The sequence below is a fragment of the Macrosteles quadrilineatus genome, unplaced genomic scaffold (genome assembly GCF_028750875.1).
Source record: "Macrosteles quadrilineatus isolate MER2022 unplaced genomic scaffold, UCM_ALF_1.0 Scaffold_6__1_contigs__length_79288215, whole genome shotgun sequence".
NCBI lineage: Eukaryota > Metazoa > Arthropoda > Insecta > Hemiptera > Cicadellidae > Macrosteles > Macrosteles quadrilineatus.
Genome location: NW_026542599.1, coordinates 5,985,853 through 6,012,451, shown reverse-complemented (window position 1 = coordinate 6,012,451; position 26,599 = coordinate 5,985,853). Strand labels below are relative to the sequence as shown.

The 26,599-nt window shown below is 34.6% G+C and overlaps 1 protein-coding gene across 1 annotated transcript in view; it reads left to right on the top strand.

Annotated features, from left to right (window-relative positions):
* The window catches only part of LOC128996483 (RNA polymerase II-associated protein 3-like), a 36,070-nt gene extending 19,794 nt beyond the window's left edge, over positions 1–16,276 (top strand). Inside the window, exons 3-11 of the mRNA XM_054421846.1 lie at positions 6,495–6,649; positions 8,197–8,322; positions 9,190–9,309; positions 10,168–10,295; positions 11,303–11,498; positions 12,481–12,705; positions 13,722–14,021; positions 14,779–14,971; positions 16,148–16,276. Of these exons, the coding sequence (XP_054277821.1) occupies positions 6,512–6,649; positions 8,197–8,322; positions 9,190–9,309; positions 10,168–10,295; positions 11,303–11,498; positions 12,481–12,705; positions 13,722–14,021; positions 14,779–14,971; positions 16,148–16,239 (1,518 nt within the window). The 5' untranslated portion in view covers positions 6,495–6,511 and the 3' untranslated portion in view covers positions 16,240–16,276. The remainder of the gene's footprint in view (positions 1–6,494; positions 6,650–8,196; positions 8,323–9,189; positions 9,310–10,167; positions 10,296–11,302; positions 11,499–12,480; positions 12,706–13,721; positions 14,022–14,778; positions 14,972–16,147) is intronic.
* The last annotated feature ends 10,323 nt before the right edge of the window (positions 16,277–26,599 follow it).

Genomic DNA, 26,599 nt, shown 5'->3' with positions numbered 1-26,599 from the left:
TAGAACTCATCTGAAATTTAAATTCAAGTTGGCACTCTGAAAACGCTTCACGGCGATTCGCTGACACTGCTTAAATCTCGAATAATCTGCAAAATTACAGTTTTTCAGGTATTCATATTTTCTTTGACACTTTGCACGGAATTTGTATTTATTTTTCACGCCTCTAGATCTAACACATCAAGAGGGTTCTACCCGGCAGCCTGAATTTCAATTTAAGATGGCGGATTGTATTTTAATATAGTACATGATTGTGTGGAAAATCAATTCTAATGTCCATGGAAATATTGTTCAAATGTATTTGAATTTGGAACATAGGTATTATTTCATATGTTAAATAATATTAATTGTGATTGTTCCAATGTTATAAATAGTTGTTAGTTTTTAGTCCCCTCTCTGATAAAATTAAAACCTTTAATTGCAAGTCTTAAAGTTTCCTACTAATAACAGATTGAACATGCATCTAGTGTACAAGCTCCCAACATTCTAATAATAATTTGTTTCCAATGATTGTGTGTTTTTTGTGCTCTAAACAATTTGCTGAGCTTGCAATGGATTGGAAAAAATAATTTTTACCTATAGTTTAGAAGTTAAAAACTCATGTGAAAAAGACTAATTTACAGATTTTAAAAATTACTTTCAATTATAAAATAAATGCCTGCCGCAAACCACATTAGAACTAGTATCGTACATTTTTTGTACGTCGAAAAACTAAAGAAAAAATACTGTAAACTTTGTTTGTAATTATTTATTTATTAGTCCTTGCCGACAAGTTTTGTAAGCTTGCGAGGTCATTGCATGTAATATCTTGATTCAATATGTTTTAATTTGAATTTTTTGTAAATACTTAAAGAAATTATTACTAATTTATAAGCGGTACTATCCTGATGATTAGACTGATTCGTTAATTACAAGGAAAAAATTTGATTCGGATTCCACTATAAACAACTGTAGGTCCCTTAGTTACCATTGGCTGTATGGTAACAGTATGGTATTGGCTATTAATTAACAGCTGTGTCTAAGGAATATTTCGGCCTTAGTAACTAACAAGACTACAAGATCGTGCCACTCATCCTTCACTCAAATTTGGGTTAAAACACGCACATATAGTGGCGTCCGAATTTTTGTGAATATTTTACAGTTAATTTCAACTCGATAAACAATTTAATAATGCCACGTGGTTCTTTTTTTGTAGGACAAACAGTCGGCGGGTGGAACCCTCTTAAACTATTTTGCGACCAACGCAAAGCAAATTGATTAAAATTTATTGATTTTCGAATCGTAAAATAACGTATAATTCACTCACGTGGTAACAGAATCCTAATAAACCGATCCAAAATTTTGATAATGAATTTAAATCTGTTTCCAAGATTTAGACCACAGTACTCGGATATAGGTAAATCCATTTCCTACGATTAGTACATCTTCCTTTCCACTCCAATGGTTAAAACTACTACTACTCATTCAAAGTGGTAAACACAGTATATTATTCTGTTATAAGCAGCCATGCATTATCTCTAATGGGCGATAATTCAGTTAGCATCCAAGAACTTAGCTTGATAATAAACATACTTGGTTATAATAAGACAAATCGCTTTACTTCGTAGAAGTATGTCATAAAAAAAATTTTGCTTACTTAGCAGAGCTCTTTAACATAAGCAGTTTAATGTCAAAGAATAATAAAATGGTTAAGGCACATGCTTTGAGCTTATGCACAAAACACAAAACTATGCTTTAATACAGCGTACAGCCTAAAGAACGTTGATTTAAGTGTTCACACCAACAATATTATGTAAATGTGTTAGTAATGAATGTAATATCTTCACTAAAAGTCATTATAACTACAGAAATAGTAATTGTTACATTTTCTACAAGTGTTCTGACGTATTTTAGAACATGTAAATTCATCTTACAAAGTTTAATTTCAATCTTCTTTTAATTATAAAATTATCTAATAAAAATCCATGTTTTAGTAAGCTATCGCTCTGCCTGTAGGGGTTTAACTTTTGATAATAACTTGTTGCTATAATGTCCTTTAAATGCAATGCATTATGTGAACAAATATTACTCATGGAAATACATAACAAATAAAATTACTATCACAACTGAACCTAACATGACTTAACCTGCATAAAGGAATTAAGGTTATAATGGTGGAGTTTGACCCTATTTAATTGTCTAATTGTTGTTTTTCCTTAAAAAACTAATTGCCTACTTTACATTATGTATATTTTACGTTCATTGTTATGAAATACTAGCACTGTGATTTAACTAAGGTTATTTACATAATTTAAGATTTCTTTAATTGTGTTTGGGTGATAAATTAAGTGTAATATTTAGTTTTTTTTTCTTTTTTGTCTTTTTATACTTTAAGTTAAGTTGTAACAGTTTCCTTAGTTCTTTTCGGCCAAATAGGCTTACCTAACGGCGAATCACGAGATTTCAATGCAAGTGTAAGAACAAAGAGACGCATTGAAGTTACTTGATCCCGTATTGGAATAGGGAGGGTGAACACGGGCATTGTCATCTAGGTATTAATCGCGCTACCCATCGTACTGTCTGCATCATTGTCCTTACTCAAAATTAATGTACACACACACATTCGCATTTAATAGTCCAAATAAACCTCAAACTCAAGTGTTCAGGATCAAAATTATTATTTTATATCTTCCCATTCTCATTAGGACCTACTCCCCCTTAATTAGAGTAGTGGTGGTAGCGATATCTCCTGAAGACCCTTAGACTTTAACTCGTGACCGGTACAATAGATTTTACTCAAATAATTTAAGTCGGTGTACAGATATATTTACAACTAGGTATGCGGTCTTCCATCCACCAACTGAGCGGAGCAAACAAATATGAAAACAATTAATAATCTTTCTAAAATACAGTATTTTATTATGAGACATAATAGATTACAGCATAGCAGCTAAAGAAAACCTTTTATGACTAATGCAGTACTTCATCGTACGAGTCTCTAATTGTTAATTTTTAACCCATTGTTTATGCTTGTAACCGGTGTTAAGGTTTAAACTGTCTGTAATCGATAGCTTTTATACAAATAATCACAGTTGATGTACAACTGCATTGCAATAAGCGAGCTTAACAAAAAGGACTTGTCTGAATCCAAGATAGAGCAGACAGCCGCTATTTCAGACTCGCAAATCAGCTGTTTCCTTCTATTGTTGAGTCACGACTCTTCCAACTCTACGATTGCGGTGAATTAGTTACCTGAATTTTGTCATAAAAACTAATACTCACACTGGAAAGTTGACTATATGTTTTGTAATAGTAGTTTAGTAAAAAAAAAAAAAAAAAAAATGTTGTCACACTAAGTACCAATCACCCTTTATATGTGTCCGTGAACACGATATCTTGAGTAATTTTTCTTCGATTTTGGTGTAATTTGGTTTGAAGGCGTAAGGCGGGATAAACTTGAATGAGTTCATGAACCAGCATGATCGGATGATGGGAATGGGGTTTTATGGGGGGGGGATGGGTTTTCTCATTTTGACCATCAAAACACCAAATTTCCCAATTTCTCTCTAAACCATTTTAAGGAGCTTAAAAGACAAATAATTTAGTAGCCTATATTGAAGTTTGTTTGTGCTGTTATTGTTTACGGAGAAAATTCAAACAAATATAAATTAACAATTCCCATGTTATTCTTATTGAGAATATTGTAAAATGTTGCAGTTTGTTTGTTAATTGATATATTTTATCAAACTTGGCAAATTTACTTATTTAATACTAAGCTATTAATATTTTACTAAAAAACACTCATCATTAGCCTCCCTGTAGCAGCGAACATAGGTACTTATTTAACCTAACACAACCTAAATTAACCTTATATTATTTAAATAGATTTAATAGTATTAATTCAGGCAAATAGAAATTCGCTGAGTCTGTAGGTTAACTGTGGCGGGGTATTTTTCTTTATATCAATTGTTTAGTTTCGTCTGGACCTGTAAAATGATATACCTGCTTGTCAATTATACTTTCCTATTTGAACATTTTGAGCTACCCTCTACCACCACTCTAAGAGCAAGATTTTCAAAATCAACCATCAGTAGCTCTTTATATCTAAGAAGGTTAATTGGCACTAACTGATTTTATATCATTCAAATAGTTAAAAAGTTAAGGGGTTGGGAGTTACTTTTCAGCCACCATGTATATACAATAATATAGCTATATTTGAAAGTAAATCATTTCGTCGCAATGACAAATTCAAGTCTTCAAAGTGCGTGAAATTGACACGCTATACATTATAAATACTGTATCAAATAAATTTACGTTAAGCATTTTTTTTTACTAACAGTCATAGTTTACATTAATGTTGAACAAAAGGAAAACTTACGCTGTTGTAAGATAAAGCACGACAGTTGGTATTTCCAAGGGTCCAAATCAGCTGTTTCTAACCATTGTTGTGGCACGTTTATGCCTCTTCAACTCCGAATTATGAACCATTAGTTGATGATTAATCGTTAATTTTGTCTATCTTTATATTCTACCATTGATATAACAAATGTCTCTATGTTACTTAAAAACTTGTAAAGTTGGTTAGAGTGATATACAGGGTGGAACGAAGTTAGTGTTAAACAATTTTATGTGTTAAACTATAAACAATTTTATGTGTTAAACTATAAGTATTTGTGACAAAATGGCACCAATTTAAGTTCAGGTCCACGATGTAGGAAGTGGCTTCGGAAGTAAAGTAAAGTTTGAGCGTAGTGTGAGAACCGTCTGTGGCAGTTAGATTAATGTATCTTTAATCCTAAAACGCTATGAGAAGGGAAGGAAACAGGCCCCACGACGTAGGAAGTGATGAAGGAAATAGTAAAGACTGGCAGTGCAGAGTGGGGGGACCGTTTGGGCTGTTAGATAAATGTATCTAATACTTAAATGCCATGAGAAAGGAAGGAAACAGGTCTATGACGTAAGAAATGGTGAAGGAAGTATTAAGGCTTGCAGTGCAGAGTGTGGTAATTACCACACTGTATTATATATTCAAATTATATATTCAAATTAACTGTCTTTGGCAATTACATTAATATGTATCTGCAATCCTAAAATGCTATGGGAAGAGAGGGAAACAGGTCCACGACGTAGGGGGTGGTGAAGGAAGTAGTAAAGGTGAGCAGTGTTGAGTGTGGGAATGGATTAATGTATCTGCAATGCTAAAACGCTATGGGAAGAGACTGTATAGATTGTAGGTTTAAATGATTACGAAGCACGAATCGAAACATATTTCGATACATGCAATCGTTTACAATAGAAATTTACAACTGAGTTGAGAACAGCTGATTTTTACTCCATAGAGGCTAATTGATTTTTACTCCCTAAAGAGTAAAAATGCTACTTTAGACCCGCAACGCATGCATTAAACACGACTGTTTTTACTGCAGTATGACAAAAACAATATACTGTGAACCCTTGATGACTCCGCTCAATTTTTTGTATGCATCTATGCAAACGCCACCTAGTAACCTTACCCGAGTTTCCCGGGGCACGGCCTACGTTTACCTATTACCGGAAATCCTGACGTACCGGGTGTTGCCCTTGGCAGTGCAGAGCCCAACCTCTGCACCCCTGGCCCTGCTGCACTCCCTGGCAAAGGTCCTAAGGGGCTGGTCGCTGACCACGCACAAAAGAGTCCCCTCGACAGTGCGAAGCACAAAATTTGCCCTTCTGTACGGGGGGCATCCCAAGGCTCAGGATTGAGTGATGTACTCCTATTTTATTATTTTTAACTAAATAAATGATTAATAAAACACCAAGTCAATGTAAAAACTTTTTAATACATCTTGAGTTAAACATGGTCTACAATTTTAGGTGTTACACGTTGGAGTACAATTTTAAGAAGAAGGACGATGATCTCTACGCAGAGAGACATCCCCGCTACTCAAGACTACCAACTATAAAAACAAAATAGTTGAAATAATATGAACTCATAACATTGAGTGCTCGTCGAAAAAGAAGAAGTTAAAACCCTTGAGAGGGGTTGAAGAAAGAACAATAGAATAATAGGAAAGACGTAAGATTTCGAGGACCAAGCCAAACTAAATACACTTGATCTCCGTGAAAGTTGGGTCCGGTACATAAAGAGCCACCCATTCTCTATCCACTTGCCTCTTACATCAAGCCCGGGGAGGCTGCGATCATATCCTAACCCGTAAACTACACGGAAAATAATAACAGTTATAATCATAGTTATAATAATGATGATAAAACATTTTATAATCATTGCTTTGAATCTTTTTGTGCATTATCGTATTATGTACTGCGTTTAGAAAAACAACCGCAATTTCGTCTGCTCCTGCTGTCTTCACTTTGGTTTGTTGATTGTTGGTTTTATTCTTTCTAGGGTTGTGTTGTGTTGTTGCTGTTCGCTGTTCGCTGTTATGTGTTGTTTCTGTTTGTGTTGTGGTCGGTGTGTTCTATGTTTTAAATGTGTAGTGTTATGTCGATAATGTTCTAGCCACGATTACTAGTTCTAGCTTTATACACTCACAACATGGACAAATCTGTATTAATTCAAAAACAGATAAAAGACAACGCTGAAGATTTGCATAGCTATGTCAGAGACTTAAAACTTTGGGAAGAAGAAATGAAGAGGAAAGACAGACAGCTTTCAAATCAACCCACAGATGAGGTAAGTTAATTTACAGGACCTAACTAGGCCTAATGTTAAGGATGTATCCCTAGGTTAGGGATACATAGTCATTATGAAATAGGTGTAATGTAGTGTGACAATACCTATGCCGAATATTTATTCAACAACATTTATCTTGTGAGAAAAAGTATACATTTAACATAGGCCTATTCCGAATTTGTTGCACTGTCAGTGGTAGCCTAGCTCACTGCAAGACTAGGTTAGGCCTAATGAGTTCTAGCAACTAGAGATGGGAATTATCGTTGTTTTCCGGCAACGGTTATAACAATAACGCAGCTGCCCAATAACGTGTTGCGGCAACCTGTTATTTCAATAACGATTGCCAACTCGTTGCCGCTGTAAACCGTTGTCCGCCGGTCGGTGTTGCGGCACTCAGTTATCGTTGTCAGTTGATCAGTTCAGTTTTCAGTTGTAGTCGCGAGTCGGGCGTTGCTGCGTTGTCCAGACAGGATGTGTTACTCTAATTCTAGTTCGTTTCAGAAGTTATCGTTGCTCTGGTAGCGTTGCGGCAACGGCACTAAAGGCAATGCATTTTTTCGTTTTCGTTGTCGCGCGGCTTTCCTGCAACATTGTGTAGATAGATACGTTATTATAATAACAGGGAGTTCTCGGCAACGTGTTGCCGCGATAACGTTGCCGTGGCCGCAACACTTTTATTCATCCTGTTATGTTAAATAACGCCCATCTCTACTAGCAACCTACTAAAGATCTTCTCTAGGCATGACATCTGGGTACACTTCCATATCTGTTGGCACAAACAACAGAATGAGTACTTAATATTGATTATTCGATAGTTTAATTTGATATATTGTTGGTTAGTTACTGTAGGTTAGGAACCTAGGCTATATCGATATTTTCATTCAGTTGTTTGCACCAACAGATATGGAAGCATACCCCAATTATAAAATGAAACAATCATAACCTAACCAAACTTGCTGATAACTTACCGGTAATGAAAAAATCGAATGAAGGTTCACTAATCGAATCGATATTTTCAATCGGTATTAGCATAGGTAGCCTAGCCCAGTTAAGAAACTCTACCCTTAATTTACTCAAAGAGCGCGATTTGTAAAATCTACCCTAACTTATAAGTTAATATAGGGCTTAAGTTAAACTTACATGAGAAAATCATTATCCCTTCAACTGGCAGTGTGACTAAGTTCAGGCTAACACAAAATAGACAATGTAATAACTTAACCTTTTGCTAATAATTTTATTTCAATTGTCCATTTTATGTTTTATTTTCATAAAGCATAGGTAGGCCTATTCAAAAAGTTGTAAATCACCTATTATTTTGCTCGTAACTTAACTTATTTTACGATTTTGAGGAATCTAATGCTTAAACATACTGAATTAACCCTTTTATTTTAACCCGGTCATAAATACCAAGTATGCTCTCTTCACGTTTTTAGTTCAGTGCAACCACTGCGGGATTAAATATAACATAAATCATATACAAGTAAGTAACATATTCTTGGCATTAAGGTGCTTTCAGAATGTTAATTTAGGCTTAATTTTAATTTTAGGCACTACCACCTGTACGCCGAGCTAAACTCACTAAAAGTTCCTCTGAAAAAAAAGAGGACAAGAAAGAAGTTGTCAAGAAGAAGTTGAAGTCCTATGATTACAGTTCATGGGAGAAGTTTGATGTAGTAAGTGAATTCAAAGTTGTTTAAAAAACTTTGCTTTTTCATACCATTTTTATATTACCGTAATACATTTATGTTGTGAAAGATATAAACAATCTTGCAGTTAGCCAAATTATTGGAGTTAATTAATTTAATATAATCTTTGCTGTTTGCCTGAATGCTATCAAATCGCAAATGTGCCGTTTTTCACTTTGAATGTTAGCCTAACTTACTAGTAGGCCTAAGCCTAAAGTTTGTATCCGATTTGATACATTTTCATCTTCTGACTATATATAGGCCTAGTCGATTGCAAGGCCTGTCCTACTAAGGCCTAAGTTATATGAATCATCAGGGATGACCCATACAACAAGTACTGTTCTTTGTCCATGTTTAAAATGTGCTCTCAATATCCTGTTTTGTGTTTTTAGTAAGGTACTGTATTAGCAAACTCATATTTTTAGAGGTTGATTAGGCCTATTGTAATTTTGGTTTATTTTAAAGTTTAAACCTCGTGTATGGTTTGGGAAATCTCAAATTTTAGGCTAAAAAGCCTTCTTCTAACGAATAAGCCTACTTGACTACCTAATCTTTATTCTTTATTCCTTGCCAACAGCTGAAGCCAATAAGCTATACCGGTATAAAGCCTACAAATTACAAAGAATAGCATGATAGGTAGGCCTACAAGGCCCGGGCAGTATTTAAATGGCTATTTAGGCTATCAATCGTTTGTTCGTCTTTGTCACCATTTAAGTTATCGTACATGTTTATCTTTCCTTTATTTTTTTTTCAAGGTCTCTCATTTGAACTTTTAATAAGTTTAGTTGGATTCAGGTTTTTTTTAGTCTAGTCTAAGTTAATATATCTCCTTCAATTTGTTGTTACTAAATCTAGGACAAAGCCTGTGAAGAAATAGATGATGAGGACAAAATAATTAAAGAGGATTCTTGTCAAGAGACAGCGGAACAGCAAGAAAAGTACTTGAAAGAAAAAGCGTTATATGAAAAAGAGTTGGTAAGCTGCATACATTTGATGAATCCATGTTTTAACTTAGCGTACATATTGTTGTTAGTGTAGGCTACTTATAGTAAAATATTATTTAAATACAAGATTCACTAAGGTTAAGTTAAAAGTTAAAATATTTAATTTTTTGGTCTCACGGGAGCTTTAAAACTTCATCGATTAGGCCTAGGGACACGGTTTTTATAGTAAGATATTTTTTATTAATTATGTTTGCTACTTAAAGATAACCTATTAGATATAGATAACCTAGGTAAGCTTAGACTCCTTCTTCTTTGGAACACACTCTTGTACAAACCATTACAGTCAAAACCGGCCAAGTTTTCAACCATGTGAGATGTGTGCAAAATCATTGAACTTTAACTATAGTCGGTTCAAAAAATGTAGGCATTTTGAGGGGAAGTTCCCTACTACTTCTTTATGTATATGTTGCACCTGATTGATGTTGAGGCATACCTCAGCTGTTGAGCTAAATGTTTTAAAAGTTTGGATCAAGTGGAAGGGATAGATTTCTTCCCCTAAAACCGCCTAAATTTTGTGAATGGACTATTAGTCTTAACAAAAATACCACATTTAACATCAAAATCCGTACGTATTAAACAGGGTTAGACATTATTGTGTGGTTATTTTAGTTATGCAGCTATTGACAATGCGGCGCACATGTGTTTAAGTTTATGGCTGGATTGATGTTTCAAGATGTCTAGAATGCTTCGGCTTACCTCAACACACAAGGTTCACCCATTTCTCCCTCATCTGATTTATTGGTGTTAAGAAGTCTTAACATTTTCCTTGGTTTATTTCACTAGTTAATATTGAGTTTAAGACTATAAACAAGGGTGTGCTTTGCTCCAGGGGAATAAACATGTCAAAAACAGCAAGTGGGATGATGCCATCGGTTGCTACACAAGAGCCATTGAAGCTTACTCTAAAGATCCAGTCTTTTTCGCCAACCGAGCTCTGTGCTACTTGAAAAAGAAAAAGTAAGTATTATGGTGTTGACGGCTTGGTTTTTACAACCAGTTTTCAATATTTCTTCATATTATCACTAGTATTATGCCTTTGGTATCAGCAATCTAAAACTTACTCCCATTAGCTTATCAACAACCCTTATCATGGGCAATAACTATGATATTTTATGGAAAAATTCACAAAAGTTGCAATAACTTTTGAACAGTCATTTCACTCATTTCTACAGTAATGGTTGTACCATTTTGTTTAGAGTTAAAAGGACTATAACATACTAAATTTTAATCAAAATTGTTCTAACAGTTTTTCTTGTAAGATTTTTTTCATTTTATTTGTTTTTATGGAGATTGTCTGCAATAATTCCTTAAGTAACATTTACAAATTTCATCTATGCTATTGTAAAATTGAGGTGGCGTCTATCCTTCAGTGCGGCTGTTACGACTAAAATACTATGCCGATACAGCCAAAATTAAGCACAAAGATGGTCCACGTATCTAGGAACGTCTTAAGCCTATTTACTTCTCTGAGTTCCTCTCGGGCTATGCCCCTTGGACGTCTAAAGTTTTGAGTGAGGTTTTCAAAAGTAAATATTGATTGGTCTCCATGGAAGCATGAGAAAACTCGAACAATGTTTACCTTTGTGTTGAAATTTCAATGTAAACAAGCAGAACTGCCAAAATGGTTATTTCACAATTTCATACAGCTGATCGCGGCAAATTAAATATTATTTTTAAAAACACAACTATGTGGTAGTTTTGTTCATTCTAAAACATTTTAATTATTTATTCTAACTATGTCGTAGATTATGGAAATAAAAAAAAAGAATCTATAACCGTTAACCGCTATGTTATCAACCCAGAGAGTGATATTTTCAACTATCAAGATATGTTATTATGTTAAAGAACACCCATTCTTCTAAACAGAACCAATTTTCTCCACGTTTGCGGTGCACGGGTATAGCAGCTAGTTAAGTAAATAAAGTTTCCCATTGTATTGTTTTTACTCTTCTGTTCTGCATTAGATTCGAGATGGTTGAATCTGACTGCACAGCCTCGCTGAGGCTGGATCCGACCTACGTGAAGGCGATGCTGCGACGTGCTGCTGCAAGAGAAGCTCTCGGCCGAATAGAGGATGCGTGTTACGACCTGCGTAATGCGCTCAAGCTAGAACCTAACAACACCCAAGCACTACGGGACTTAGAGAGAGTAAAGAATTTGGTGGGTAAACAGTCAAAGTGATTTATTAAATTATCAATAGTAAATAAATACTCCCTTATACAGCACATTTGGGAGCTGTATCAGATTATTAAGTGCGGTTTGAAAATAGCCTTTGTCGCATGGATAGCAAAAGTATTGTTAATATAGAAAGTTTAGCATTTACGACCACAGCGGACTACCGGTAAAAACAGGCAAACAAGCCTGTACTGAACAGCATTTGTACGGTATCCTTATTGAGTGAAAAAAAATGCTTCAATGGATGGTGGAGAAATGAATATACATTTATTAGAAGTTTTTTATTGTATTGCTCTCAGGAACCTAAAAAGCTTCTTCATTGTAATGTAAGAAATAGAAAACCAATCAATCTTTTAACTAATTATTACAAAACAACTGACCCTACTGTATTTTTAATAAAATGCTTTGACTACAGGACAAGTAGAAAAATACTTTTATTATTTTCTAGCCAACTGTTGGAAGTCCTAAAAATTTTTAGATTTCAAAATATGACTGAAAATGGCTTAAGAAAGTTTAACAACCACCATAGGCCTACCTATGAAGTGTTCATACTTTAATGCAAAAGCAAATGTTGTCCATGGTTGTGTCGCACGCAGTAAAAACGAATAAGAATAAGTACAATAAACATTGAGCTGAGTGGTATTAGTAATTGTCTAATAACCAGTAGGTTGTTTGATCAATCCTAAGGTTTAGCTTTTTGATGTTCAAAACTGGACTTGGCTGTCCTTGATTTCTAGGCTTTTAAATGGTCCAGGTTACTAAAAGTGTTGATCTTAGTCAATAACAAATCTACAGACCGTATCACTCCATTCCACTCCCACCCCGAGTTTAGGTTCAGTTTGAAATATATATAAAGTATGCTGCCTTATCAAAGTGATTAGTTTAGGAGAGAATTAGCAGACTACATTGATGTGATTGTAATTTTAAATTTTACCATAGGTCTCATGGCATTGTACGTTCATTTCAGAGTAACAAATCAAAACAGCCCATCAATAGGCTAACCCTGAGTGAAGTAGAGTCCATCCCAGAAAATTCTGCAGCTACTGAAGGGAAACCGAAAAACATTTCATCACTAGTTATAGACAATGAAAAAGCTAAAGAAGTTAGTACTGAAGGGAATGATGAGTTCGAGTGGCCTTCTTGTAGCACTACTATTGAACCGATTGTGAAACCACCTCATCTACGATCCAAGGTAAACTTATTTGATAAAACTATTAATATGTTTACATTGTAAAATACGTCTTTTTGTCAAAATAACTGGTGAGCATTTGTCTGCTGCTCAACCTGTATCATGTAATAATTGTAACACAATTTAGTTATAACAGGTTACGTACCTTGACGTCCACAATTCCTCACTGTTCCTCCTGTTATAATTGATTACCAATTCCGGAAGGCTTCAACATGAATACAATTTAGTTCCTTCACAAAAGAGTTGTTCAATACTGGGTTGGTTCTCCCCTGGAACTGTTCGTTCAGGCGACAACCTATATTGAACTTGTGCTTCATCCAGGTTCAATCATTGCCTGAAGTTCAATTATGTATCCACTACCAAATTTTTTTATGATTTTGGTTTTAAACTATCCTCTTCTTAACTACCAAATGTTTTCAATTTTAAGATGTTGAAGGCCTATTTTAAAATTATGTTTACCGGTACCGGTACCCATCCAAATAGGCCTCAAAGTTCTGTGTGTGGAACTGTAAGGGTGTACCAAATACTTGATAACAAATTAATAAAATTGTTTTTTTTTTATTTCTATAGAAAGTCTTAAACTTTATTTTCTGCAGAAAATTCTCCGTCCTGCCAACTGTATGCAAAACGTCATGCATTACATACTGTAAATGAAAGCTACGACGTCAATATTCGGTGTATCGATCTTGAGTAAGAACGCATTCAATGTAATAACAGTAGGTGTATTTAAACGGATACAAGGGTTTGAAAACTTGTTTATTTTCTAATATTCATTAAAACCATCACATACGCAGTTCATTTACACACAAGTTGGACCGTGTAAGCCCACAGAAAATGTTTGGATTTTTCTAAGAATAAAATGTAAAACACCAACCAGCCAAAAATGAAATTCTGAAAGGAAAGGTTTCTTACATTTTTGACAAATATTTGTCAATGATATCAACAACCCTTTCCCTCTAGTCCATCATACTTATGCAATATAGATTTTTAAAACTTTTTAATAATACATTGTTCCACAGAAATGTCTGAAGCGTATTGAGATATACGACGTTGGGCCGAACACTCCTGAGCATATTTGTGCTGCCAAACTCCGAAAGTCTAACAATCTTCCGACAATAAGTCCTTCACCAACTCATCCTCCGGCATCGAGCAGACTATCCGAGCCAGGTTTTATGTCTGCAGCTACTGTCAAGCCTAGGAGTATCCTAACTATTACTACCCCAGTGGACGTTCCTCCTCCCCCCACCACTTCAGTACAGTTCAACACCGCGTGGAACAGTGTCAAGGGGAACCCACAACTACGCTATAGGTATCTCAAGGTCAGTATTGTATTGGGTAGTAAATTAGACTTTTCATTGTTATATTGACTTTGTAGTTGGTTTTAGAATGGGAATAACTTAATTGATCCACTGTTAGAAATTGCAGCAACTGCCAACCTGAATGCCAAACTGAAAGGACAATTTACTGTAAAATATAGCATCCTTTATGTCACATAAGTTTTCAAAGTACAGGAGACTCCTGATTATTCACAAGTGGGATAATCATGCTACAAATTAGGCCCTAACCACGGTCCAAAAAATCTTCGCAAGTTGAATTTTTGTTATATCATGAGGAGGCCCAGAGTCATCTTATAGGCCGACTATATAGAGTGGCTGTTTACTTCACCGACGAGGCGACTACTGATCGATTAGATTGTAAATTTTATGTTGTTTCTGTTTTAATTCCTGTTTTATTTTTTGTTTATACAGTTTGAAAAATTGTGACAGTAGCAGTCTCTGTGTCGAGTTTATTCTATTATGTTCTATTTTAATGAGTAGTTTGTTACAGATGGTTCATGGATGATATTCACCCTAATAATACCCAAAAGTCAATGATTTTACACTAATTGCTTGGTGTTAAGCAAAGGGACGGTTTACACAGTAGCATTGTCAGCTGCATGTTTCATAAAGTAGCCCTGTACATTTAGGACTGCACTAGTAGTTAGAGAATATTGTAAAAAAAAAACTAAACCCTAAAAAGTGATTAGGTATTTCAAGTTATATTGTGATTATACAATTCTTTTCTTTATTTTGATAGCAAATACCTGGCGAAAGTCTATCGGACATATTCAAGGATGCTTTAGAAAGTGGAATGTTCTCATCTATCCTAGACACATTGTCGTCAGAGTTCATATCAAAGGAAGATGTTGTACTGAGTTACCTTAAAGGCCTTACAAGGGTTAGACGATTTTCTACGCTGACACTCTTTATGAGTACAAGTGATAAGTCAAGTGAGTATTTAACTCTGTATTTGGCTTGTGAATTTATTGGTCTTTGAGATTGAATGAAAGAAGAACAAGTAATAACAAGTTTTAAGTCATTTCTTACTCAGGTCAACCAATTGGAGAAATATTTTAGTTACTCTTTTTTCATTTATTTTGAGTAGTGCAAGAAGACTTCCCATATTGTTATGAAATTCGAAGCCTGTTTAAATGCGTTTCATGTTGGTAAGTTAGGTAACGTTTATAGTGGCTGAAGTTGGCGGAACTTTTTCATTTAATTTTAGGGTAGACTTGAAATTGTGCTTTACAGCTCGTGACATCTAAGCTGGCACTTGGCCGATCGCTACTAGTACCTATTTCAAAAACATTATGTCCCGTCATGCGGGTTGCATCAACTGTCCTCGCGACCCATATGAAGGCGCTGAAGTACATAATACAAGGGGAGTCAACCCCGTGAGGCAGCGGAAATGTTTGCAGTCCGGTCTTTTCCCTACCTCCACCCTCCTCCCGCCTACACTGCCCGCGCTAGGCCAAGTGCCAGCTTAGGTGTCACGAGCTGTACTGTATCTTTCATATACTAGAGGGCAAGCTATTGCTTTATAATGAGATTCTAGTACACGATAAATTAGTTTTTACCAGTGTTGAAATACACTTTGGAGTGCAATTTGAGGTTCCTATCACAAACAAAAGTTGTGAAACACTTATACATAAGAGTTCATGCAACAATATAAGTTTGAATTAGTGGGGTGAATTTATAGGCCCTACTGTTTGGCCAACTTTTAGGTTAGCTTATTGACAAAGAAAACTGTCAGCACTTGCTTTTACACCAAAAATTGAAGCAAAATGTTCTTCATTTTAACTACCATTTACATTTTTTCTGCTACAAATTAAAAATATTTACTCTAGCAGCCTAACTACCATTTACATTTTTTCTGCTACAAATTAAAAATATTTACTCTAGCAGCCTAAATCCTGACCAAACTAATGAGGTCAAAGTCCACTATAAAGTCTATCGTAGTTGAATGAGAACAGAGAACACCATAGAAAACTATCTCTTGACTTGGCATTAATCCAATTAAATTTGAAGTGATGATAGTAATGAAATAGTTTTTCCTTTAAATGTAACCTCAGTGAATTCAATTCTTAACTGTGCTACTATTAATTAAAAATGTTGCTTTGTTTCAGATTTAGTTAAACTCTTTGACCATTGCCTTAGAAAAACAGAATGTTCGTCAGAAGACATTAATGAACTTCGGAAACTTTATGAGATGAGTTAGGTTGTTACTTATTATTTAATAAATATTTTCCTCAGTTTTAGAGTGTATTAGTCCATTAGTCCATTCCATATCTTATCTATTCTTATATTACTAACTAGCTGTACCCGCGGGCTTCGCCCCGTTTAACTTCATAAGTATTCGCATGGCTCATTCACGTCCTGGTTGAAGTTCGTTCGCTACTCTCACTCACCTTTAGGTTGGAGCTCGTTCGCTGCGCTCACTTGCCTTCAGGTTAGCTCGTTCGCTACGCTCACTCACCTTTTGGTTGGAAATTAGCTGTTGTCATAAATTTAAAAAAAAATAATAGTGCTGCACCCTGTTGGTAATCCTTGTAACTTTTATGCTATTGAACATCATAGAACAGAACCAACTTGTTTAATTGAAACAGCTGTTAAGATTCATTAATTACTTTTAAATATGAAAAATCATAAGATTAACACGGGGAACTACAGAGCCTCTGGGGCGGAGCCCGAAAGGGTTTTTGAGATAAGAATATGCTTTAATGTTAATCGGGAATGTGAGTTATCATCATGCCAAATTTCAGCCCAATCCGTCCAGTAGTTTATGCGTGATTGAGCAACACACACACAAACATACACACAAACATACACACAAACATACACACAAACTCACAAACTTTCAGATTTATAATATTAGTAAGATACTATAAATATGAAAGTTTGTGTGTTTGTTTGTTTGAAGTTCAATCACGCATTAACTACTGGTTGGATTGGGTTGAAATTTAGTATGATGATAGCTCAAATTCCTGATTACAATATAGACATGTTCTTCTCTCAAAAATCCTGTTGGCGACTCCCCCAGTTTGTTGGCTCTAGAGTTTCCCATGTTAACCTTATGAGTGTTCTTTGCCATTAAAAAGTTAAGGTTTACCAACAGGGTGCAGCACTAACAATTCTTTTTGCATTTACGACAAAAGCTAATTTGAAACAAGCAGCAACAAAAAGCTGTGAGAACTAAACTTTTAAAACGTGTCCTCTCCCATTGCTAACCCGAAGAACAAGTATAACTGCAATAAGCATTTTATACTTATACGCCAACCCTGTACGAAGGACAACTCTGCTGGTTTCTTATAAATGCTAGTTTTACAAACAAACTTATTATTTAAAAATAATTGCAGTATAAACTTAAAAAGTTACATTGTTGTCTAAATTTTACTTTTTATGTTATTAGGTTAAATTAGTTCTGATAACATAAGAGACTTGGCTTTTAAATATATGTTAAATAAGAACAGAGCCACAGATGTAATGTGGCATAGGTAGTCTGGTAGTGCTAAATGTTGTTTTGGAAGCCTGAATGTAGAATTTAGCAATAAAAAGCCTTTTAACCATGATTCCTTTTTTATGATTAAAAAAAAGGAATGAAATTTGATTTAGAAGTTCCTCTGAAACAGCTTTGGCTATTTTAGTAAAACTTTGGTTTGATTTTGTTTTAAAACTAATGTTTGTAGTACATTATATTTTCCTATTGAGTATTGAGCTTAATGCTCCAAATATGTCAGTTATTATGTAAAAAATAAAAAATATTATTCCAGAATACTAAAATATTGAGTCGAGACATTTATTTGCTAAATTCTTCCAAAATAAAATTGCCAAGACTTTATTTTATCTAAAAGTTTAACTGAAATAGCTTTGGTTTTTTAGAGTGGACTCACTCAGAAAAAATATCGATACACTTTTAGATCTGCCAGTGAAAACGGTCTGAATGGACGAGGGTTTACATTCAATTATAAAGACCAAAGAGACAAATTTGATTATTGAAGATATTATAATTTTACAAATTAAACATTCAAAATCTGCTAAGCCCATGCTATGATTATCCGATGAATTTGCTGTCATTGACACTAACGACAGTGTTAACTCATGATTAATTATTCACTCTTTCTTTTAGCTCTCTGTCTGCTACCCCCTTTACTCCCTTTTACCTCAGTGTCAGTTACAGTTCTCACAGTGGACTTATTTACATCATGTTACTTTCTTTATTCAGCTACGTAAATTGTATTTTCGGTGCTTTCCCATTTGTTTTAAAAAGAGAAAATAATTCTATGAGATTAAAGTATTGTTTACCCGGTATTCCATGCGTACTTGTTATGGTTTGGGTCAACTACTACGCGTGTGTCAGTCCGTTTCTTTGTGCTGGCTACGTCAACTTTCCTGGATTCGAACCACAACTTTACAATTGCTTTTTTTCTTCTGGTTGCTCAATTTTCATATTTGCACATAAGGTGTACAATTTGAAAAATACTAAACATTTGTTCTCGAAAGTCACTGAAAATGTTTTAGAATCTGAAAGTTTTTTAAGAACTTGCGTTGCAGTTCTAGGCTTGGATTTTATTTTGACCGGAGCACAAGTTGGAATATTTGGACTTGATAATGGGGTTTTCCTACCGTTAATTATTAACTGGTTATGTGTATTCAACGTTTCAAAGGCAGTCTATTTTAGTTTTTCTTCTCAACCTATTTTCATTATTTATTCATTGAAAGAATCTATTCGTACATTAAATAAGAAGATAAGTGGAAATAAATTACCAGCGGTCAACTTAAAACTTATACAAAATAAACACGAAATATTTCAAGGACTATTCAGGAAAACTGTTTCTGTTTATAGTGTGGATATATTTTTCCTTGTATTAATTGTTGCAGCTGACTCTTATATTAGAGTGAATGATTTTATAATACTCATTTTTAGAATATTTGATACAAAAACTACTCTAAACTCATTTTGTGTAAACGTCGCGTTCTTCTTTATCTACGCTGTGACCAATCTATCAAACCTGCTGTGGTTTTCAGAAGCAGTCAAACATTTGAATATCCAGGTAATATGTGTACAGTATAACCTCTCATATCCGACCTAGAGTCCAACCGTCACTTGTCCTCCTTCAATTGTTGGCAATAATGTTGAGCGCATTCTGTTAACCAAAAAGCTGATCATGGATGTTGCCGTAACTGTGGTAGAGGTGATCACTGCTGTCGCTGAGACTGCAGGATGTGCACAGGTATTGCCAAGACTGAAAGATATGCTCCTCTCGATATCCAAACTGGTGGCCATTCCGACCATGGCCCGATCCTGTCATGGTTGGATATGAGGGGTTCTACTGTATTACAAATATTTTTCTCGGAAGATTTCCTATATCCGATACGTCTGTTGAAATTCTAATACTGTGGTAAAGTTGTCAGTATAAAAGAAAACCCTTAACTCTTTTTCTTTTGCAAAAAACTTAACAGTTATTTGGGGCAGAGTGTTCTGAGCAATATCTTATTCCACTTCAGGAAAAATAAGAGCGAAGCCATTACTTTGTGCGGCCATACATTCCATACATTTTGAGAGCGGCAATGACCGTTTGTGCTTGTAATATACACAAGATTTTTCACGCCACCAAAATCAACTTATCATTACACACAGATTAACTTTTTAGTTGCATATTATTACTTTGTGGTTGTATTTTTAGTTGTGCATCAGGTCATTTTAGGTCTTATTATTCTGAAACTTAGCTTTTATCAGCACATCGGTTTAACCGGACTGGATCAGCAGGAAATGGGCGGTACTGAAACGACAGTTCTTGTAGGAAAGATTAGAGACCAGTGATCACATGTCTAAATATGTAATAATCATTATCGTCTTATACAGTATGCATTTAAATGGTCCGTTTTACCGAGTTTTGGGGGACGACCGTTTAACCGGAAAAACCGTTATCCAGACTGGCCTCGGTCCCGAGGAGTACGGATATTTTTTTTTCCAATTAAAGTTCAGGGTTTTAGACCATGAGCTGTGGCGCAACTAAAAAGTAGGATTTACCTTCGTTAAGCAACTCAAATACCATCGTCAGACACAAATCTCGACGGTAGTAGCATCGGTGAAGTGAAAACACACAACACATGAATATTTACAGTACGTTGAAAATGTCAACCAATACCGTTTGTGTGACAGGCCTGTTCGTTTTTATAATTTTTGATCGTTTTGTAAATAATCGTGTGTGTTACGTGTTCTAACTTCAACGACACTGGTTAAGCCGTTCATTGTGATGCCAAAACGGCTGTAACCAACAGTTACAACGTTTGAGCTGCTTGACAAAGGTAAAGATACTTTTTAGTGTTTGTCCAAGATTTATTTTTCAACTTGGTTATTAAAAAAACCCCTTTTTACCCTCCCTGTTGCAGCAAACCTAGGTACTCGTTAAACTGATGCTATTTAAATAGGGAATAAATGTGTTATTTTTAAGGAGACATTTTAGTGTAAATCCAATCAGGCAAATGGGAATTCGCTTAGTCAGCAGGTTTGCTGCAGCGGGGGTATTTATATCATTAGGTCAATATTTAAATAATCAAATCCATACTTGTTATTGTTTACACTCAACTTAAAAGTAAATAACATGTTAAATTTTATAAATACATAAAGCATAAAATGTGCCTCCATCACAAGATAATTTCTATTGATTACAAATCAGCCTATAATTTGTTTCATAATGGTCACATTAATAAAACTTTGTTGGAGTACTTAAATAGTATCAACTGTTGTATTTATATTTTAATGTGTGCTATTATTGGTAAATAGAAGTACCACTAAAATTTCAACTATAATTTTCATAACAACTCTTGATTGCTCAGTTTTGTCCCACATTTGCTCGCCATGCTCCTGTCAATATTCTGTTACATAAATTTTGTTTGTGGTGCATTTCCATTCCTTTTAAAGAAACAAAACGGCAGATTATACGTAGAAAACAAAATTATCATCGGAATTTTCTTCATCCTCGTTTTACTATGGAACTTTTATCACTCGTGCGTTAGTCCTCTTCTATGTTTAGGGTTTGGGAGAGTACCTGGTTATGAACCGCAAATGTACAACTGTTTTTTTGCTCATTATTGTTTGATTTTCATGTTGCTATATAAATTGTGTCGTTTGAAATACACAAGTCTGCTATTTCGGATGGTTACTGAACACTTAATGGAATCAAAACAATTTTTAGTGACCAGTATAGTTATTTTCATCTCCAATTACCTTTTGACCACCCTACAAATCGGTATTATGATATGGTCATTTGGCCGTTTTAACCCTGTTGTAGTTATGGAGTTTTGGTTTGCATTTAACCTATCAAAGTCTGTTTATTTTGGAATATCTTCACAGTGTATATTTATTGTATCCTCTTTGAAGGAATCCATAACTAATTTAAACTTTAACATAATGACCAAACATTTAGAGCCCCCTACAGTGAAAGTGTTACGGAATAAGTTTAATTTATATTGTGAACTGTTCGGACGAACAATTTCTGTCTATGGTGTTGACATATTTCTCATAGTCAGCATCGTGGCTGCTGATTCATACATCAGATTAAACGATTTTGTGATGCTCTCTGGTGCTTTTATTGACTCTAAAATTTTACTGAAACGCTTTTTGTGTAATTCCTCATTTTTCTTCATTTACGCTATTACCAACCTTTCAAACTTGCTGTGGCTTTCTGAAGCAATCAAACATTTGAACAAACAGGTAATTGTTATCAACCAATAAGTGGTATCAATAACAAGTGGTAGATGGTTTAGTTATGCCTGTTTTTCACAGTTTTCCTCAGCCTATAAACACAAAACTCTAGACACAGCCTAAACAAGATTTGGTAGAAACACATGTATGGTAAGAATAAGTGCTAACTTCCATTACCCATTCTGCAAACGTTTGCAAGCCATTCACTGTTTATTTGAAAAGTGTCTCTCCTGCCAAACTCTGCCATCCGCCAGACATCTAAGTCTACAGTTCGGGGAGACAACGTACTGTGTTTGTTGTGTTCGCCTCCTCTGTCTAGGGACAACACTGTAGATAAAGGGGTCAAAACCTGTTTCGGTTAGATCTGGTGTGAAAATTATGAGGAGTTCTCTGACTGAAATAAACTGTGGATGGCTCGAGTGCAAGTCAACGTTATGTGTTGATTCTTTGAGTCACCCCGAATCAGACATTTGGCATATCCTCACAGGAGTGTCCAACAACTTTTGTTTTAGAACAAATTTTTATTCAATATAAGTTTTATTTGAAAAAAAATAGGCATAATTAAATCAGTGATAAATGTATTTTAAAGAGCAAAACAGAGGCAAGGTATATTTTAAAGGAATTAACTCGATGTCAAGATTTTAGCGTCATGCATAGAGTATAAGTCTTTGACCAAATTTTCTTTCAGAGTATTCTGTAGGATAACAGATGCAGTGTGTTCTTGTTTTTGTTCAAATCAAGCCCTTTGATAACAATGATGTTTTCAAGGTCGAAATTGATCTTGCCATGGTCACTTTCATGATAGCAAAAGCAAATGAGAATCATTCTTCAAGCAGGGAGTAAATAAGTCAATCAGCTGAGTAGAGCATAGGCCACTAAGTAAATACCTTGAGGAACACCTTGATGTAGAGAAATTCAAATCTTACTCCTAAAATCATATTTTTCTTATTCCCTAATATATTAATCTGTTGTCAGTCAATCAAATGGAATGAGTTCAGGTTTTGTTTGGGCATGATTGCACATCATGATGCAAAACATGATTGTGATATTGGTGAAGGTTTTGATCAATTGTTGAGGTAAATTTGATCCTTTTTTAACTCTGCAATACCCAGAAAATAGTTTTGTGTGTTTCCAAAGGGGGTTAAACAGCAGACGAGCACCATTTAGTGGATGTCCAACATTCGGAATGTCCTTTTTTAAGGCTTTAATTCATTCATTCAATCAAAACTTCTTTATTCTGTCACATGTAAATTGTTTACAAAGAATAGAGTCAGAAGCTTTTTCAGAGCTTTTTCCCAACTATACCTTGGAGTGTATGTTTTTGCTTCTCCCTAGCATGGGTAAAAGAGGATTTTTTAAAAAGATAATTCTTAAATGTTTTACTCATAAGTTTTTTTCTATTTGTTTTGTAAGTTTTCCCACTATACATATTTATCTAATTCTAAATGGCAGGAAGTAACTAAGACTTCTTCAATCTGACTAGAAAGTTGGGTGTGTTAGCTATAGTGGTTAGCATCTTTCGGTGCGGGAGGGGCGGGTTCAATCCTCGGCACATCCACAAACATTTAATGGGTTTCGACCGCTTTCCCTTAAAAGCGTTTGACTTCATTACAAAAATGCCACTGGCGTAGATATGAGCAAAAAAAAAATCTGCGGTCTTTTTTTCCTTGTCCACTTACACAGGAGTCTTTCTTTTGTGTTTTAGACCTACAGTATTAGGTACTCTAATGGAATAATCAACTAATCTCATAATCTCAGAGCAGCATTTTAATGCATTTCTTCAATATTTCTTTTGCTTAGTAACTACTCTTCTTATTTTATTCTGTTGATATGCTGATTGGTCTATTATGCCACTCCATCCATAAACGTTTTACCTATTACACTTCTCACAAACAGTAACTGTCACCAAAAAATGTCAGTCTTACTCCAATTACATACTTAAATATACAAGTGATTTACTTTTCCCTCTTGTATTGATTGATAATGATTCAATAACCATCTTTGCACTTATAGATCCTATTGTCCATATTATACTTGATGGGTGATTTTATATTTTTAGACATACATTACAAGGCTAAGAAATGCAGTTGTCTGTACATACCTAATATTAATGCACAAAACTTTCCCATACACAAACATGCTACGAAGTTTGTTTTTTTGGTTCAACCTTTCCTTAGGAGGATTTCCTTACAAATTGAAACAAGAAACTGGAAGCTCAAAAATAAACTATTCAGTGTTCGGGCTGATGTGTTTTCCACTGATGCTGTATGGCATGTATACTGTAAAGACTTCTTTATGTTCGTTCTACAATTGGCCTGGCCTAGAACCCCAAAGATACAGTTGTTTAATTGTACAGATGAGTACTTCTCTAATTTATATCCATAGATTTTTTAAATTAAAACAAACAAAGTATTTACTGGATAGCACATTTAAAAATCTCCCCGAAAAGCATAGCTTTTTTGTAAGTTTTACTAATTTGGCTGTGTTTAACCTTTTTTTGAGTTGTTGCTCTGTTACAGTAGTGTATACACTATTTGGGCGTCCATTTGCGCTTATATCTGTAACAATTCAAATGTTAGGTTACTATCCAGGAAAATCAAAACCATTTTGTATAACATCTCAACTAAACTATTTTATGAGTTCAGTGGGTGAATCAGTGGGTAAAATAAATGATTCCTTAGAAACTTGTCCACTTCAAGAAGAAAGGATGAAACGGTTGAAAAATCTGAATGAAGAATACAACAAAGTTTTTTGGGACAGTATTAACCTGTACGCTTTAGATTTGTGTTTGACTGTCGCACTTTTAGGAGTTGACTTTTACGTTAGAGTTAATGACTTCTATGTGTTGACGCTACAGTTTTTTTCTCCCTTATCTAGTTTTCCTAACTTAAACGCCTATATTGCTTCCATGATATTCTTCACTTCATATATACTTATAAACAACGGACACATGTTTTGGCTTAGTGAAATAATTGCAAACTTGAACAAAATGGTAAGTTCATTTTTTCTTACACAAAGCTGCTGTTACAAAAATAGTTGCAATAAAAAACGTCATTTTCAATGTTAGCTTAAGACTCTTTCTATGAGTATCTACTATTTTTTAATGCTTTTTTACTGACTCAACAGACAAAAAACACTCCCTCAAGTACTTAAATAAGGGTAATATCGTATAACTAACAGACTAATTTTTACACGACTAAACCATTTTTAAGGAAAAGTCAAATATTCTAAACTAATTGTTCTAAAAAAAAATTCCTTTTTGCGTGCACCCTGTCAGCAGTTGACTGTCGAGTTACACAGACTCTTGAGTTACCGGAAGTCGAGATAGTGAGCTTTTACTGTACTATAATTGTTTAAATAAAAACCTGGTGACTACCTGGTTTTTACAATTATAGTACAATCTGATGGTGACTACCAGATAGAAATGGGACAAGAGAGAAAAGATGAGACAAAACATTATTTTTCAACGGCAAACTTAAAACCTCGATTCTTTACCCTTCAAGGTGGCTTGACGAGTGTAGCTGGTCATAGTATTTTGTAGCGAAGTAACCTTACTAACCCACTAACCTCATCAACCATACTAACCCACTGGCACTCAAGAAGTTCTTTAAATCTGACCTACTGCCGCTAGAGTTTTAGGTGCACTCATACAGTAGTTATAGTAGCACTCATCCCGGTTCGTAAATTACAAGGCAAAAATGTGGTTTGGATTCCACTATCAACTGTAGGTCCATTAGTTTCCATTGGCTGTATGGGCTATTAAACAGTCCTGTCTAAAGTACTAACAAGACTACAAGATCACGTCTATCATCCTACTCAATTAATATTTTGCTTGATACCTACCTTCGAATGGTCACCAATTTCAAGTATTATTAAAAAAATATTCAAATCCCATATGTATGCAAAAGAAGCTTACCAACGTGTGACTTAGTTGGTGGGAGGTTATAAACTGTTTCCGGTTTTTTTTTTGTTTTGCTTTTTTTACACTAGTTTAGAGGAAGAGGATAGAGATTTTTGTGACTTGCTTTTATTTTGGTTAAATATAGACATTGAGTTGAATTCAAAATGTCATAAAAATACCTACATAAAATGATATTGCAAACAAAAATACATCAAAAAAGTAATTCTTAGAAAAAATCCTGAGTCAAGAAGTTAAAGTTAGTTACCCTCTATGGTTTTGCAGCTCACTTATATAGCATGCAAATAATAATTTAACTTTAATTATAGCTCCTACCTAAAACTTTTGCAAATACCCACAATTTATAAATTATGATTTTGCTTACATAATTGCACATAAATATTCTCCGAGTGTCGAACAGTTGATCAATAAAATGATCAAATACTAATTCTATATAAAAGTGCCATTAAGAAAGCATGTAATTTAGTGAAACTCTAACTTTCAGGACAGGAGCAGTTTATCCTTAATTTGTCTCGTTACTCATTATTTATTTCTGCTAACAATGTGAAAATGATTGCTAGTCTTTCAAGCTAGCGTACTCAAAACTGTTACTAAAGTTAAAGTAGTATGTGGTTTAAGTTGTTTTTCTGGTTTAATTGTTTGTTTGGAGGGTTTCCTTTTAACGTGAAGAAAGAAAATAACACTTTAAAACTTAAGTATTCATCCTTAGGATTCATATTTTTTGTAGGAACAGTTTGGAGTGCATATGCCAATTTTAAATATTTGTGTATTTACTTCTCTTTTCCCGGCACTGAACCCGAATTTTATAACTGTGTCCTCGGGCAAATCATTATATCAGTGGTATTTTTTCTTAGATTCTGAAAAAGTCAAAAGGACTAAAATATTATTTTCTCATACCATGAAAAATCTCAGTGAAAATGACAAATTCTTTGTGACTTTTGGAAAGTTTAT